The sequence below is a fragment of the Mercenaria mercenaria genome, chromosome 2 (genome assembly GCF_021730395.1).
Source record: "Mercenaria mercenaria strain notata chromosome 2, MADL_Memer_1, whole genome shotgun sequence".
Classification (NCBI taxonomy): domain Eukaryota; kingdom Metazoa; phylum Mollusca; class Bivalvia; order Venerida; family Veneridae; genus Mercenaria; species Mercenaria mercenaria.
In genome coordinates this window covers 69,134,324-69,150,003 of record NC_069362.1, presented here as the reverse complement: position 1 = coordinate 69,150,003, position 15,680 = coordinate 69,134,324, and the positions used below count along the sequence as shown (strand labels likewise).

General features: G+C 36.6%; 1 protein-coding gene and 1 non-coding gene across 2 annotated transcripts; both read right to left on the bottom strand.

Moving 5' to 3' along the window:
* Positions 1 to 607: 607 nt before the first annotated feature.
* LOC123564216 (60S ribosomal protein L10-like) lies at positions 608 to 12,157 on the bottom strand. Its single transcript, XM_045357602.1, has 5 exons — positions 12,128 to 12,157; positions 9,682 to 9,740; positions 6,403 to 6,649; positions 4,654 to 4,816; positions 608 to 818 (listed from the first exon to the last, which is right to left on the bottom strand). Exons 1-5 carry the CDS (start codon positions 12,148 to 12,150, stop codon positions 654 to 656), a joined length of 657 nt encoding a protein of 218 aa, XP_045213537.1. The 5' UTR covers positions 12,151 to 12,157; the 3' UTR covers positions 608 to 653.
* On the bottom strand, positions 2,863 to 2,935 carry LOC123565137 (small nucleolar RNA SNORD34). The gene has a single exon (XR_006689125.1). It is a non-coding gene; the product is annotated as a small nucleolar RNA SNORD34 (small nucleolar RNA).
* Positions 12,158 to 15,680: the final 3,523 nt, after the last annotated feature.

The window sequence follows — 15,680 nt, the reverse complement described above, 5'->3', positions numbered from 1 at the left end:
TAAACTTATTTTTGCTTTTGAAATTCATCAAATTTGTGTATTTTCCAGTTGAAATTACAGTAGGATCAGACACCCTTATTACATTAAACAATGGTCTAATCTAAGGCTTGCATGAAGAAATCGTACAGGGCACTTTTCACGTGCTCAGTAATCAGCTGGCCGCTTACGGACAATCATTAATTGGTGCCATTTTGACAGTACAATGGATCAGTACTCTATCGATTAATTTTAACACTTCATTGATTCTCATCGACTGTGTGCACTCGCTGTGACTTAATTTGCTGATCTTAAAATCGGCGAGGCATGTCAACAGGATAAAGGGCGGTATTTTGCAGAAGATCAACTTAGGCAGGAGGGCACATTTTAAGGGCAGCGTGGCGGCAGTTAAAAAGGGCAGGGCGGGGCGTCCCGCTGCGTCGCTCTAGAAATAACGCTAATAGCTCTACTTACTCTCTAACAGTCGGCTCAAAACAGCTGAAATCAGGGAACTTTGAAGCTATGGCACAAAACTTCAATTCACCTTTCAACATAATTATGTGCTTATTCATAGAAAGTGTCCTTGGAGCCAACTGCCTTTGACATGAACTTTTCAAAACACAAACACAACTTTCTTCTTGACCACACTTTATTCTCTACAGTCTGTTAACAATAAATTAACCATAGATTTTTTCCATGCGGTTTTTCCAGGCAATAAGAGGTCCCTTGTCTGGTTTATACTGTACAGTGACGCCATCTGGGATCAGTTTATGTTCCTGTCTCATCTGTTGGTACTTTTCTCGTGGCCACTTCGTGAATCCCCACTTTTTGGAAACAAAGATCTGAAAAAGCATTAACAGGTGTGGTGATCTGAAAGCTTGGGAGATTATTCCGCCAACAACGATGTAATATATCAGTAACGAAAACAATGTTTAGCACTTTATTTTTAGCCAATCTTCAGTGGTCAAGTTTTTGCTTCACTGTTAAACCTCTGACAATGTAGGTAAATAATGGCATCATAAGAATGGCTTTCATACAAACAATTGTCCATCATTAATTTATTTGTATTATGAAATGACAAATTCAGTACTACATATAGCTCCCTTGGCAAGCACATCAAAATCTGCATGGGCCCAGGGCCCTCTCTACATTTTGGGGGATTGGGGCCGGGGCCTTTGGAGGGGGGAATTTCGCGTCGTTTTCAAGGGAGGGGGGAATTCACTCTGGAGATATGACATCTGATCATAACCCCTTAAATTAAGGTCAGTTGAGTATTACAGATATCAAACTAATGTGAATATATCTGAAGTATTGTACAGAACATAATCTATTAAAAACAGGCAACTTTTATTTTCTTTTATTAAATCAGTTATGTGATATCCAAGCGAGGTTCACATGTCGTCATTATCGGTAGCACTAGCAGTATCCACGGACATTGTCTCAGCAGCAGCCGGAGCAGGGTCCAAATTTTGAACGGTCCTTTTTCAAAATACAAGAGTCCTGCCCCAACACATCAATACAATTGACTATATTTTCTTATAAAGTAATACTAAGTAATTAATAGCTACTAAAACCAAGAACATGTTACATCATAATAACATAATAATAATTTCTGTTTCAGGTCATATAATCTGATATTGTAAATAAATTTTTATCAAAATTCATTTTAATTTGATGAGGTTTTTCTTCCATATTTTTTTTTTGTTAGCAGAAAAGTGCTAAAACACTGTAAAAATGTATCCAAAAAAGTACTATCCGGATACTGGTACACTTTTGGAATGTCCTCTGAAATGTTGTTTTTGCCAGTAAACTTGGTCCACTAAGGTAAACCAGAGATAGTTCCTCAAATAATGATGCTACTTTTCATTAAAACTTGCACTGAAAGTCAAGTTTTTTTAGTGAATTTTGGAAAAATTGCATATGTCATCGGGTGTAATTAGAATCGTGAACGGACATTCTAAACTTATTTTTACTTTCCAAATCCATTTAAATTTGTGGATTTTCTGGTTGATATTAAGGTACAATCATTAAACAATGAGCTAATTTAAAGTTTGCATGAAGAAATCTCGGTAATCAGCTGGTCGCTTAATTACGATAATTTAATAATTGGCGCCTTTTTTGACAGTATGCAGGCTCAATACGGGTACCGCTTTACAATTAATGTTAACACTTCATTGATTCTCATTACCTATGTTCACTCGCCGTGACGTAACTTGCTGATAAAGAAAAATCAGCGTGGCATGTCCACATGATAAAGAGCGGGAATTTAGCAGAAGATCAAAGGCAGGAGGGCATGACCGCGTGTGTTTATTTTGAATACACGTGTTTATCGTGGATATAGTTTTACTGTAGAAAATGACTGATAAGAGGAAGGAGTAAAACTTTATCAGGCTCATTAAGTTACGAGACGCTCCTAAGACTATCGGGTATCGATTTTTTTCTTGATTTTTTTTCTTTCGAGGGGGAATTTTTCTATACTTCGGGGGAAAAAAGCATACTATTTCGAGGGGGGAACGGGGCCGAATTTCGGCCCCAAAAATCGGCAAACGAGGGCCCTGGGGCCGTTAATTTAACGCGTTTCTAGTAAGTAACCCTTAATATTATAATACCAGTACTCTGAACTTTAAAACTCAGTGAAAGTATGCTCTAGATAAAGTGGTGAAATTTCAGAATATCAATTGTTGAGTATCGTTTTGAAATTTGTAACTAGCACTGAATTACTGATGGAAAAGTTTCTTTTCATAAATATAAATTTTTGTATGCACTATTTGTTTTTTCTCCAATTTTCTTCTAAAACTTCAAATGTATTCAATGATCACTTATAAATAATAGATACTACTCACAAAGGACTATCTGCTCAAAATTTGCTTGAAAAAAAAAATATTGCCAATCTTCAGTTTGTAATTTTCTACTTCATAGTTGTCTGACAATGTAGGTAATAAATACATCATATGACTGGCAGAGATATTGTGAAACTAGAAGTGTCCACTGGAATCAGGGTTTTTTTTTACCAGGAGGGGAAGAGGCCCAGGCCTGTGATTTGGGGGAAAAAATAGCTCAGTATTTGGGCAAAGGGGAATAAAAAAAAACCTGATGTAGTCAATTTTTGGGGAAAACTGCATGATGTAAAAGAAATTTTCTGAGGGGAAGTGGTCCCTATTTAGAAGGAAAAGAAAACCCCATAAACCAAGGCTCTAAGGTTCCCATGTATACAGAATTTTGTTTACATGAAACGTTACCCTTTAAACAGCCTTCAATTATTGCCTTTAGTCATGACTCTGGATGGCATTCCCCCTTTTATTACAATCATACAGGCATTATTTTCTCAAATTGAAAATAGAAAAAAATCACAATGAATTTTTTTTTTTACATTTTCAAAAATTTCATGCTGTTCAGATGTTCTTCGCTATATTTGGCTCTGGTTCATATGATTCCATTGAGAAATGGAACAACTTATTTTAATCAAATCAAATTTAGCACTGTATACAGCTTTCTTTTATGGTTAAGTTCTGCCACACCAACAAAATTTCGCCACAATAATGGAATTTACATATTTATTTTATATCAAACAAGTGCATAAAAATGATGTTTACTAACATTTACAGGCAAGAAAACACTTGTTTCATTCAGTTCTGTTAACAGAGAAAGACCAAGATGGTCTGACAGTGATGGTTTCTTTAAACCTGGGAATATTTTGTAAATGTTTACCAATCAAACACAACACTATCTTGTTTAAGGGTGTAAACATGGCAGCCTGACTGTACACAGGTGCACCCTAAACACAAAGTTTGTATAAATAACCACTTTTTGAGCCATCTTCGATGCAAAAGTACATGTAATCTTACTTAAGGAAATAACCCTACATTAAGCCACATAAAAATGTTGAAGCCACTTTCATGAAATTGTTGAAAAATGGCTCAGGTGGCGACTGGCAGCGACACCTACAAATGGGCAGACAAAATTGTACTATGTTATCAAGCCGTCCTGTCTCAACATAATTACACCACTATCAACTAATTATACCTAATGATAGATTAGCAAATTAAATCAACTTCAGCCATAATACTGTACTAGCAATTATACTTTGGGTCTCAACAATGTATCTAACACCATTTTAGTTAAAGCAAACATTTGAAGACGCATACTTTCTGCCTGACCATGCAATGCTAATCTTCAGTTTTAAGTTTTCTTCACCGTCCTTTCTCTGACAATGTAGGTAAATAGCATCATTAGATTAACAAAGATGTTTACAGGTAAAATATGTTAATAATCAGACCTTGATATTTTATTACCTAGCTCTTTGCAGTTACAAACTGTTTTCCATTTGAATAGATCACCTTTTCTCTTCCTGGGAACTTGGAACTTCGCACGACTTCTTCAGCCGTAATACTGTACTAGCAATTATACTTTGGTCTCAACAATGTATCTAACAACATTTTATTTAAGCAAACATATGAAGACACATACTTTCTGCCTGACCATGCAATGCTAATCTTCAGTTTTAAGTTTTCTTCATCGTCCTTTCTCTGACAATGTAGGTAAATAGCATCATTAGATTAGCAAAGTTGTTTACAGGTGAAATAAGTTAATAATCAGACCTTGATATTTTGTTACCCAGCTCTTTGCAGGCCCCGAGTTGCTGTTACAAACTGTTTTCAAACAATTTGAATAGATTACCTTTTGTCTTCCTGGGAACTTGAACTTCGCACGACGAAGTGCCTCTATGATGTTTGCAAGATTTGGATCTCTACCACGTACAGACATGATAGGCTGGCCAATATGTACACGAGCTACAGTGCCCTGTGGCTTTCCCCAAGCACCACGCATACCAGTCTGGAGTCTGAAGCGAAAACACTTTCGTAAGTTCACTAATTAACAGCTGATCATCAAAAGTCAATCGCTCAATAGGTAAGAGTGTTGGTCTACGGATCTCGGGGTCGCGAGTTCGATCCTCGGGCGGGGCGTATGTTCTCGGTGACTATTTGATAAACGACATTGTGTCTGATATCATTAGTCCTCCACCTCTGATTCATGTGGGGAAGTTGGCAGTTACTTGCGGAGAACAGGTTTGTACTGGTACAGAATCCAGGAACACTGGTTAGGTTAACTGCCCGCCGTTACATGACTGAAATACTGTTGAACAAGAGCACCGCCTTGCGGGTGCTGACGCTCATCTAATTTTTTTTTGTATAATAGAAATATTGTCCTACCCATGATTTTCTAAGTCTAAAAAGGGCCATCATTCTTGCAAAAAGCAGGATAGAGTTATGTTTCTTGATGTACAGTGTCCACTTATGATGGTGAAAAACTGTTGCAAGTTTTAAAGCAATAGCTTTGATAGTTTATGAGAAAAGTTGACTTAAACATAATATTCAACCAAGAAAATGATTTTTCTAAGTCCAAAAGGGGCAATAATTATTGCAAAAAGCAGGATGGAGTTATGTTGCTTGCTGTACAGGGTCAGCTTATGATGGTGAACAAGTGTTACAAGTTTCAAAGCAATAGCTTTGATAGTTTAAGAGAAAAAGTTTACCTAAACATAAAACTTAACCAAGAAATCTGATATTTTCTAAGTCCAAAAGGGGCCATAAATCTTGCAAAAAGCAGGATGGAGTTATGTTTCTTGCTGTACAGGGTCAGCCTATGATGGTGACCAAGTGTTGCAAGTTTTAAAGCAATAGCTTTGATAGTTTAGGATTAAAGCTGACCTAAACATAAAACTTAACCAAGAAAACTGATTTTCTAAGTCCAAAAGGGGCAATAATTCTTGCAAAAAGCAAGATGGAGTTATGTTTCTTGATGTACAGGGTCTGCTTATGATGGTGAACAAGTATTCCAAGTTTCAAAGCAATAGCTTTGATAGTTTAGGAGAAAAATTGACCTAAACATAAAACTTAACCAAGAAATCTGATATTTTCTAAGTACAAAAGGGGCCATAAATCTTGCAAAAAGCAAGATGGAGTTATGTTTCTTGCTATACAGGGTCAGCTTATGATGGTGAACAAGTATTCCAAGTTTCAAAGCAATAGCTTTGATAGTTTAGGAGAAAAGCTGACCTAAACATAAAACTTAACCAGGCAACGCCGACGCAGACGCCAACGCCGACAACCGCTCAAGTGATGACAATAACTCATCATTTTTTTTCAAAATCAGATGAGCTAAAAAAACGGCGTTAAACCCAAAACAAACAAACAAATCAAAAGTCAATCACAAACATCTAGGTCTCAAATTCATTTCAATCATCCAAGCCTTATCATCCTGCCGACTACACAATATTTACATGATTTTACACCAAGGGTATAAACTTAAATATAAAGCAACAGTGTAACCAAATTTGCCAGTGTGGAAAATACACATAAATGTTGATAGTTTGCACCCTTCCCTCCCCACCCCAACGATAGCCACTGCATATGTAACCGAACTTACCTATCAGCTCCAGCACACGACAACATCTTGTTGATTCGGATTACATGGAAAGGGTGCACCCTCATTCTAAGATGGAAAGCTTCCTTGCCACAGTATTTGACCAGGTACTTGTTGGCGCAAATTCTGGCAGCCTCTAATGCCTCAGATGACAACTGTTCATATTCATCAGACACAAGATGTACACACAGAGGGAAATCCTCTACCGATGCCTTCTTACGTCCCAAGTCATAAATTCGGATCTTCGGGTCTGCAATGAACAATAATAATTTTGATCTCGAAAACGCAAACAATTTTTACAATACATTTTATACAGCAGATTCTTCTAGACTTGTTTCAGTTAGCATAAAAATACATTATTTTTATTATCCAAATAGTGGTAATAAAACAGGGTACTAGTGCATACAAAGTATTAGTCCAAATAATAGAACGTTTTGGGACTGCGTGATAACTTTTGACTAGCTGTCCTGTCACGTCCAAACTTATTCTGCATATTTCTGTTACTAGGAAATCCCCAATGAAATCTGTTGGGAACATATTCTTGTACATGTACAAAGTATTTGTAATGATTACATCTCTGATAATGAATTTATGTTGACATTAACAGTCAGGGGTGTAACTGTTTCAAGTTATCGCAGTTTATAACCAATTTGAGTTATTGCTTAAACTTTCATAACTTGTTTCAGTTATCATAAAATATTACAAAGCCCTCCGGTGCCAATTCCTCATTTTGAATGAGACTAATGCAATTATTTCCTGAATCCTTGACCTTTTTTCTTTCCTGCTATGCAGTAAAATTTTTTTACGCAAGGCTGGTAAAGTTTTACGCAAACGTTTTAAAGCCATAAAACTCTTAATATCCCATTATGCTTATAATCAGGTCATGCTCAGACTAAAAGAGAATTTGATTAACCACAGTTTGCTACTAATTTCACTTTAAAGGTCACTTTGTGAGAACAGCAAAAACACTTTTTTTTAAATAACTTACCCGAGTTAACTATATTTTATAACTAATACAGGTTATAAAATGCTTGAAAAAGTAACTGAAATAGGTTACATATTTTGAAACAGTTACCCTGACTGATTAAAGCATAAACTTGCCTTGCTGACATTTTATGAATGTATATTTTGTGTTTTGTTTCGTCGGCAGTCTGTTGTGTATTGAAACCGGTGTCTGGCCTGTCTCCTTGCACAGTCCGTCACAACATATTTTCGAAGATTTAAGTCTCTTATTTAAAATTATGAGTTATATTCAACCCATTTGAAGTTTCTACACAAATATTAATGTCGAATTTATTAGAGCAAGCAAGTCTGACCAGTATATTATGACTTTTTGGGATTTTTTAATGTCTTCGTTTTCCTAGCAGTAAAATGCAGAAACGGGTAAGGCTTAGAGGGATGACAACTATAAATTAGCAACAACCTCCACTTGTTAGTTTTGATTACAAGATGAAAATTAAGTTTTTGGACACTTGTATGTGTCTGAATGACAAATCAATTGTGCCTTTGACCATAAAATTTAGTGATCAAGACTTACAGGGTGTTAAAAGTCATGTCCTAGATTTTGACACGTAACACATTTTTTCAGATTTTTGTGCAAAAGTGACCGCAGCTAATTGCATTTTTTCTGCTACGTGTATTTGATTTATTTTAATATGACTTATTTATCTACAAAAAAGGAAGATTTCCCTAGTTTCTTTAGAGAGATTACACAGCATTCAACAAAAAAATGAAATTTTAGTCCCATTCAAATACATGGTACTTCCACTTTGAAAAAAGTGTATAATTTCCAATCTGCACGCTTTCCTGCCTTAAAAATCGTAAGTATTTAAGATACCCTACATGCAACACAATAAGCTCCGTTTCAAAAGTGAAAGCGAGCATTCCAATTTTTCTGTGGTCACATTTTTTGGAAATCCTGAATAAAGTGTTTGCAGGAGTTATCTTTCCTGTGGTTATTGCTAATAAAATATCAGATCATAAAATAAGTCATCCCAATAAGCCAAATGAGTAAGGCTAACAAAGTACTTTGGGAAATAACTTTGTTAACTGTATTTCATACCCTGATTTTTTTTATTTTAACTGTTGACGAAGGTTTAAGTTTTAATTCTAAACTAACTAAATACAGCATGCCCATTCACGCACTGCAGTACGTGAATCACGTACAAAATATCAAATGCACGCATAAAAATCACTTGTTGGGGGTACATGCACGCAGAGATCGGAACTCTAGTTCAGCTGCAAATATCGCTGTTTATTTCATCGCGACACTTGCAATTGTTTGGTATGGTCTAAATCGCAGATCCGGTCAAGAACGTTATAATTTCGTTTCTCACCGAATTCTCGGCGTAATGTCAGCTGTATAGAGGGGTTTGGTAAATGTTTTAGTCGGACGTCATACGGGTCGTGTGCAAAAAAAGAATGGATACGAAACGCAAAAAGGCATTTTAGCTTTAATAAACTCACAAAAGTTAACAGTATTTTATTTTTCGATATTTAACTGCAATTTTGATACACATTGCATATCTGTAATAGTTTGGCCATTTATTATTGATGGACGAAATTTACCAGTCTTCAGTTGACTGTATGTTATTTCGGACGAATCGTGTTCCGTTCACGAAATTGGGAATACATGAACCTTGCTGAAAAATTATTTATATTTAGTATAATAATAGGGAGGGTGTTTTGATTCAGAATTTCCTATCTTAACTTTGGAAAAACATTTACTTTTTCTAAAATTATCTCATCTGTTATACCCACCCACGAGAGTTCTGTATGAAGAAAACAACAACAAAAAACAAACACAAAAAAACATGTAATATACAAATTTCAGTAGTTAAATAGAAAATTTTCAGATCTGCCATGTAGTGTACCCCCAAATTTTGAAGTGTACCCCTATTTTGCAAAAGCAGGGGGTACATGTACCCTCAACTTTAAAAATGAGTGGGCATGCTGTAAATACTTTGCTAACTCTTATTTCCCTTGAACCATCTGTCTCTAGAACTCCCTCCCCACATCAGTCAAAGCTAGCCCCAGCCTCAGTATCTTTACAGAGGCTGGCGGTGGTCACACTCTATGTAATTCTTCGATTAGGTCCTATTTTAACTGTAGCATACTGTCCTTTTATCTTTTACTTTTAACACTGTAATATACTAAATTTCTCTAACAACTATTTCTCTGACAGCGCCGACCAGTCATAATCGGAAATCGATTGTTGGTTGTACAGATGTAGATAACAAACTGCTAATCTGAAAAGATTGCGACAATTTTTAAAAGACTTACCTGGAACACCTCGACAAAACCTTGATTTTGGGTATGGCTTGTTTTTACAGTATCTGTAACTGAAATATTTTAACTTTTGTTAATTCACTGAAATCATGCTATACAATTAAAACTTAAATTACAGACATTCTATCAATTCATGGGCTATCCGTAACACAGACACTTGGGGGTCAGCACCCCTCCCATGCCGCCCCTGACAACCTTCAGTCAATACATTTTTGTTTTTTAAAACAAACTGAGCACATGTCTTGATCATCCAACGACTTCTGTTACCATTTCAACATGTTTGAAAACTTCCCATACTCTATCAATGCTCAAAAAAACTAAAGACAACTTACTTCGCAATGTAAACACGATTTTCTTGTCCAAGGAATAGGAGAATAGATCCCAGCTTGATGTTGCGCAGTCAAATTTACTACGCCGGGACACAGATGATATCGTTAGCGGTTAAAAAAAATGCTTGCTTAGAAAGTAAACAGCCGCGATGGTCGAGATCGTACAGACACTGGATTTGAAAGAACTCTTTTGGGCAGGGCCACGGGTTCGCTCCGCGCTTCGGTCATTCTTCTTTTCTTTTTCCAATATAATATTTTCATTTTCTTTTTAAACAATATATTCTCAAGATATAAAAAAAAATACCTAAAAAAGGAAAAAAAAGATTACCCATAGCACTGACAGTGTACGAAATTCAGATTTGAATCCAATAGCCCGTTCGGGCTACCAGATTAAAAATTTTCCAAGCCCGACACCAATTTCTTTAGCCCGAACTTTAACACCTTAAAGTGGAATTATACGCATTTTTCAAATAAAAATACAGCACAAATAGATATGTGTGTAAAAAGGGTGGAGGAAATTATAGTTTTTAACCCAGTATACCAAACTCTTCCTGTTACCATTACGAAATAATAACTTTTTAAATATGACTTTTCTTATTTTGACTGGGGCAGTCTTTTTAAGAAAAGTCAAACTGCTTTCAGGAGTTGCTTCCCTTCAACCTCAGAAATCTCTGCTTATAGGTAAGGGAGATCATTGCGTACAAGACTGAAGAAATGAACTATTTTTTATTAGTCCGATTTCTTCATTTCTAAAGCATCACTTTCAAATACTTATGTGGCATTATTGTTAATTAAACACATTTAAATGCACAGCAACCGAAAACTTGCTTTTATAAAACATTCACCAAAAACACACTACGTGCTGTAAGATGCGAATAATGCCACTTTAAAATACATAATTTTTGCACCATATAACATTTTGTTTTACAGACATCTCTATGCATTTTGAAGTAATAAAAAAAGACATACAGTACATGTTTGCCATGTTTTTGAAAAAATTTAACTCGAAATACTCCAGTCCAGATCAGCATCGTCAGAGTCCAAAAGCATCGGACATGACACTCCTTGCCAAAACGAAATCTAAACTGTTGTGTCCGATTTTTTAGGATCCGCACTCGCCAATTACTGCAACTCGGACTGTTGACAATTTGTAATATGTAAAACCGAGTGCTGAATACACATTACACACACGCTGATAGCATAATTTAAGCTCCACCTACTGCAGGTACTTGTGAGACTTTCGCGAGAAGTGTGAAAGCTAATCAAATTATCCGTTACGCTAGAGGTGATTGTATTCAGCCAGTTAGAGCTGCGGTTATGTCTTTGACACTGTGTTTGATTGTCAACACGTAAGAGTGCAAAAACCAATAATTCCATAAGCGTTTCTCAGTCTGGAAAATCATGATGCAGTACTTTAGCATGTTTAATTAGCATGTTTTTTTTTAAACAAAAACAAATGAGGAAAATTCGGTAGCCCAGTCGGGCTTGTACCTGTGGAAAATCGGTAGCCCAAGCTGAAATTTGGTAGCCATGGGCTGTCGGACTACCGTGAATTTCGAACACTGCACTGAGCGAACCTGCGGCCCTGCCCAAAAATAAGCTCACATAACCAGCGTTTGTACTCTCGGCCACTGCGGCAGTTGAAATCATGGGCTAGTATTTTTATTTTAACCACTAACGATATTGTCTGTGTCCCGGCTCTGTGTAGCAAATTTGACATCAAGCTGGGATCTATTCTCCTATTCCTTGGACAAGCTAGTTTGTGTTGAAAATGCTCGGAGTAAGTTGTCTTTAGTTTTTCTGAGCATTGATAGCATATGGGAGATCTTTTAAACATATTGAAATGGTAACAGAAGTTGTTGTATGATCGAGACATGTGCTCAGTTTGATTTAAAAAGCGAAAATATATTGGTTGAAAGTTGGCAGGTTCTGACCCCCTGTGATCCGTAAACTAAAAAAAAAATAGTCTTCTTTTCGTCTTCCCAACTATTAACATAAAAGCATACATTAGGTACTTCCATGAACAAATGAAAACATTTATTAAAATTTAATACACAACTCATATGCAGGTTATACGGACGCAATACCGAATACAGAAATTGGCTACTCACCACCGAGCTGGTCGGCGACCCATGTTTAATCTGGAACGAAAACAAAATTCAGTACAGATTAAACTTGAAATAACTTGGAAATAAACCAATATCAAAATCAGAATGAAACATATACCATAAGAAGCACAATAACACAGATGTCATTAGATTTTTAACCGCCCTATTAATTCATGGCAAGTTGTCCATTACCTTAGCTAAAAAGAACGACTTCCTGTTTCTGCCGGAAATTCAATAAATAATAATAATCGAAATGGCCTTTATTTCCGAAAATGAAACAAGATCCGTGATAATCTGTAAATATAATAAGAAAAATAATTTTATTTACACTCATTATCACATCTATATCTGAACTTATGTTTTTTTAAAACCATTTATGAAGAAAAAACCAGGTTCTCTATATTTCAGGCCTGTTGAATTGTGTCAAACACCAACGTAAAACCGCCTCGATAGCCTAGTGGTAGAGCGTCCGCTTCGAGTGCGGGAGGTCGTGGGTTCGATTCCCGGCCGCGTCATACCAAAGACGTAAAAAATGGTACCAGTAGCTCCCCTGCTTGGCGCTCAGCATTAAAAGGGAAACTGGCCTCTTCTCTCATACCCTCGTGGCGATGGATTCCATCAGGAATGAGGTGTCGAGAGTGATTAATATAAGTTGTAGAACTTCCTTCACAATCGACCTAAAATGAATTATCTATAAACTAAACACCAACGTGATATCAACTGGGTTCAAAAATGTAAAGATGGCTGTATAAGAAAAGATAAATTATCTATGCATATGATTGAATAGGATTGTACTTTCCAAGGAGTTAGGGTCAAAATGCATTTTGGTCAAATACTAGTAGTCTGTTGGGGTTGAGTTTGCTAGCTGTTATTTTGTCGTGTTTAATTATATGCTTTTAAAGTATCTTCCTATAGGATAGGTTTTATTAGGTCTCTCTTCTTCTTCATCAAATAGTACTGTACAAAGTCCCTGTCTGGGGCATTATCGTCTGTAAGTGCCTTGTGATGGCCGTAAAATGTTTCACCGTACTTGGACTCTGTGTTGTTTTATGTTCTGGTCCTTAGGGATTATAGGATCCATTCAATATCTCTGTAATGGAATTCCATTTAAACCAGTGCTAGGATGCAGTGAGGATGTCGCACTTTTAATTACCTCTTTAGAACAGTCTCAGTTCAGTTGCATTCCGTGCTTCCAAGGGATCTTCTGATAGATTTTATTCTGTTGGCTTAGAGTCGAAATGTCTTGCTGGCTTCAGAACGGTGTTCTAAATTTTAGAGTAGTCTTCTAAATGAAGGAAATAGTGCACTGCTCTGATCTCGTGCCCGGTCTTATTGAAAGTATCCATAGTGGATAGGAACTTCAACCAAGACAAAAACAAGGATAAATGTACAACAGTAAAACAAAATATAAAAAAGTGGAAAACCACAGGTCGCCCAACACGACATGAACGAAAATGTTGCAGGCTCGGTTTGATCCAGCCTGTTCATGGACGGTAGTGGAAGTGCAAGCTACCGTCTACGCCCTCTAGCCCCGGATTGAGCGGAACTCAACATTTACACGTGTTATAAGTACCAGAATGTAATTTAGAGACATCCGCAGATGTATTCATACGGCGGTGCACATGGAACCTTCAATGATGCACAGAGTGCAATTCCATGAAAAGCGGCGTATGGTCCCCAGATAAAATAATGGCTGTGCCCTAAACGAGAAAACAATGGGCAGAACTAAACAAACTGGAATTTAGAGAGGGGATCTGTGGTTATGGAGCCTGCATATCACAGAAACTGCCAAAAGACAAAATTAAAAAGCAGGCACCATATCCGAAGGGTGATTAAACAATACCCAAAGCTTTTAAAGCGGGAGTATTGGAACCACCCAGGCCGAAAGCCATATTCCAAGAACACACAAACACACACAGACAAAACGTAACAAAAATACACAACGAGAGCGAAAAGAATAATTAAAGAAACATATTGGGTCACCGCCTTCGAAGAGTTATAAGCAAAAAAAAAAAAAAAAAAAAAAAAAAAAAAAAAAAACAACAACAAAAAAACCCCGAGGAGTTTATGTGCACACCCAAACCCAATTGAAACTAACCAAGACTTGACTTCCATTGTCGTAGATATTCATCACTTGACGGGCCTATGTGGCTGAGTGGTTAAGGTTGCTGGCTTACGCCGCTCTTCGTGGAATTACCCGCCTCAACACGTGTATCATTGAAGGTTCCATGTACACCGACGTTTGAATACATCTGCGGATGTCTCTAAATTGCTTTTTGTACTTTTAGCACGTGTAGATGCTGAGTTCTACTCAACCCGGGGCTAGAGGGCGTGGATGGTAGCATGCATTTCCACAACCGTCCATGAACAGGCTCAATCAAACCGAGCCTGCAACATTTTCGTTTTTGTCGTGTTGGGCGACCTGTGAAGTTTCCACTATTCTCTATTTTATGTAAGGTTGGTGGTTCTACCCAGGCGACCGCTTATGCCTGAAATAGTACCAACAGGAGCACTTGAGGTCTTTAATTTTGTGTTTATAAGAACATTTCCATTAGCTATCAAACATATAAAATGGAATCTTCACAGGTCACACGACAAAAAAAGGAAAGTATTGTATGCTCAAATTAAATTAGAGCTGTTACATTTCGATATTTTCAGATCGTTCAGAACGACATTTATGTTGTGTTAGTGCACTGTTTAATTTTTCAACTAAATTATTCCGGCTTGATTGAGCCTGTTCATGGACAATTACACTCTACCACTTTGGTTCCTTATTTGTTTCCAATAAACAATGAACTTTTGAGACTTCATTTTCAGTACTTTACGTCATTTAGATGATATGAAGACCAATCTGACTAAAGTACTTGATCTTCTAAACGAAGATCTGAGAACGACCCATTGACATTCGTATTCTGTATATTTTGGATTTCCAATATTGCTATTTTTCTATTTTTATTTTCGCAAATCTATTTTCGTTTGAACCAATCAGACAACTTATTCGAATGTCAAAGAGTAAGAAAAATTTGCATTTAATCCAGGGCTCGAACCCGGGACCTCTCGCTTACAGAGCATGTGCCCTACCGACTGAGCTAACCGGCCATCTGACATATTTCGACATAAAAATTGTTGATATCAAAAACCAAGGCTTTTTAAAGCTTGCAGAATGTTGTAAGTTAGCTTTTGATTGGCTAGCGGAAGGGTTGTCAGAACGAGGCCATCAATAGCTCGTTGTCAGATCCTATGCGTAGCGTAATAGGAGATGTACTTTAGTCAGATTGATATGAAGACCATATACATTTGTATGGTCATTTAGTATGACATGTCTTCTTATCAAAAATAGAAAAATATTGACATGTTATGTTATATATAAGAAATGTAATCTGTCCTGAAAAACACCATCCTCTGAAAATGCTCCCATGAAAATAGCCGTTTAGCAATTACGCGAATGTAGACATTTTCTCAAAGACTAAAACAAATACCTGGAAATTCAAAACCAATATGGTCTAGATCTTTCCACAATACAATAAGCAATAAAGCTAAACCAAAAATATAACTG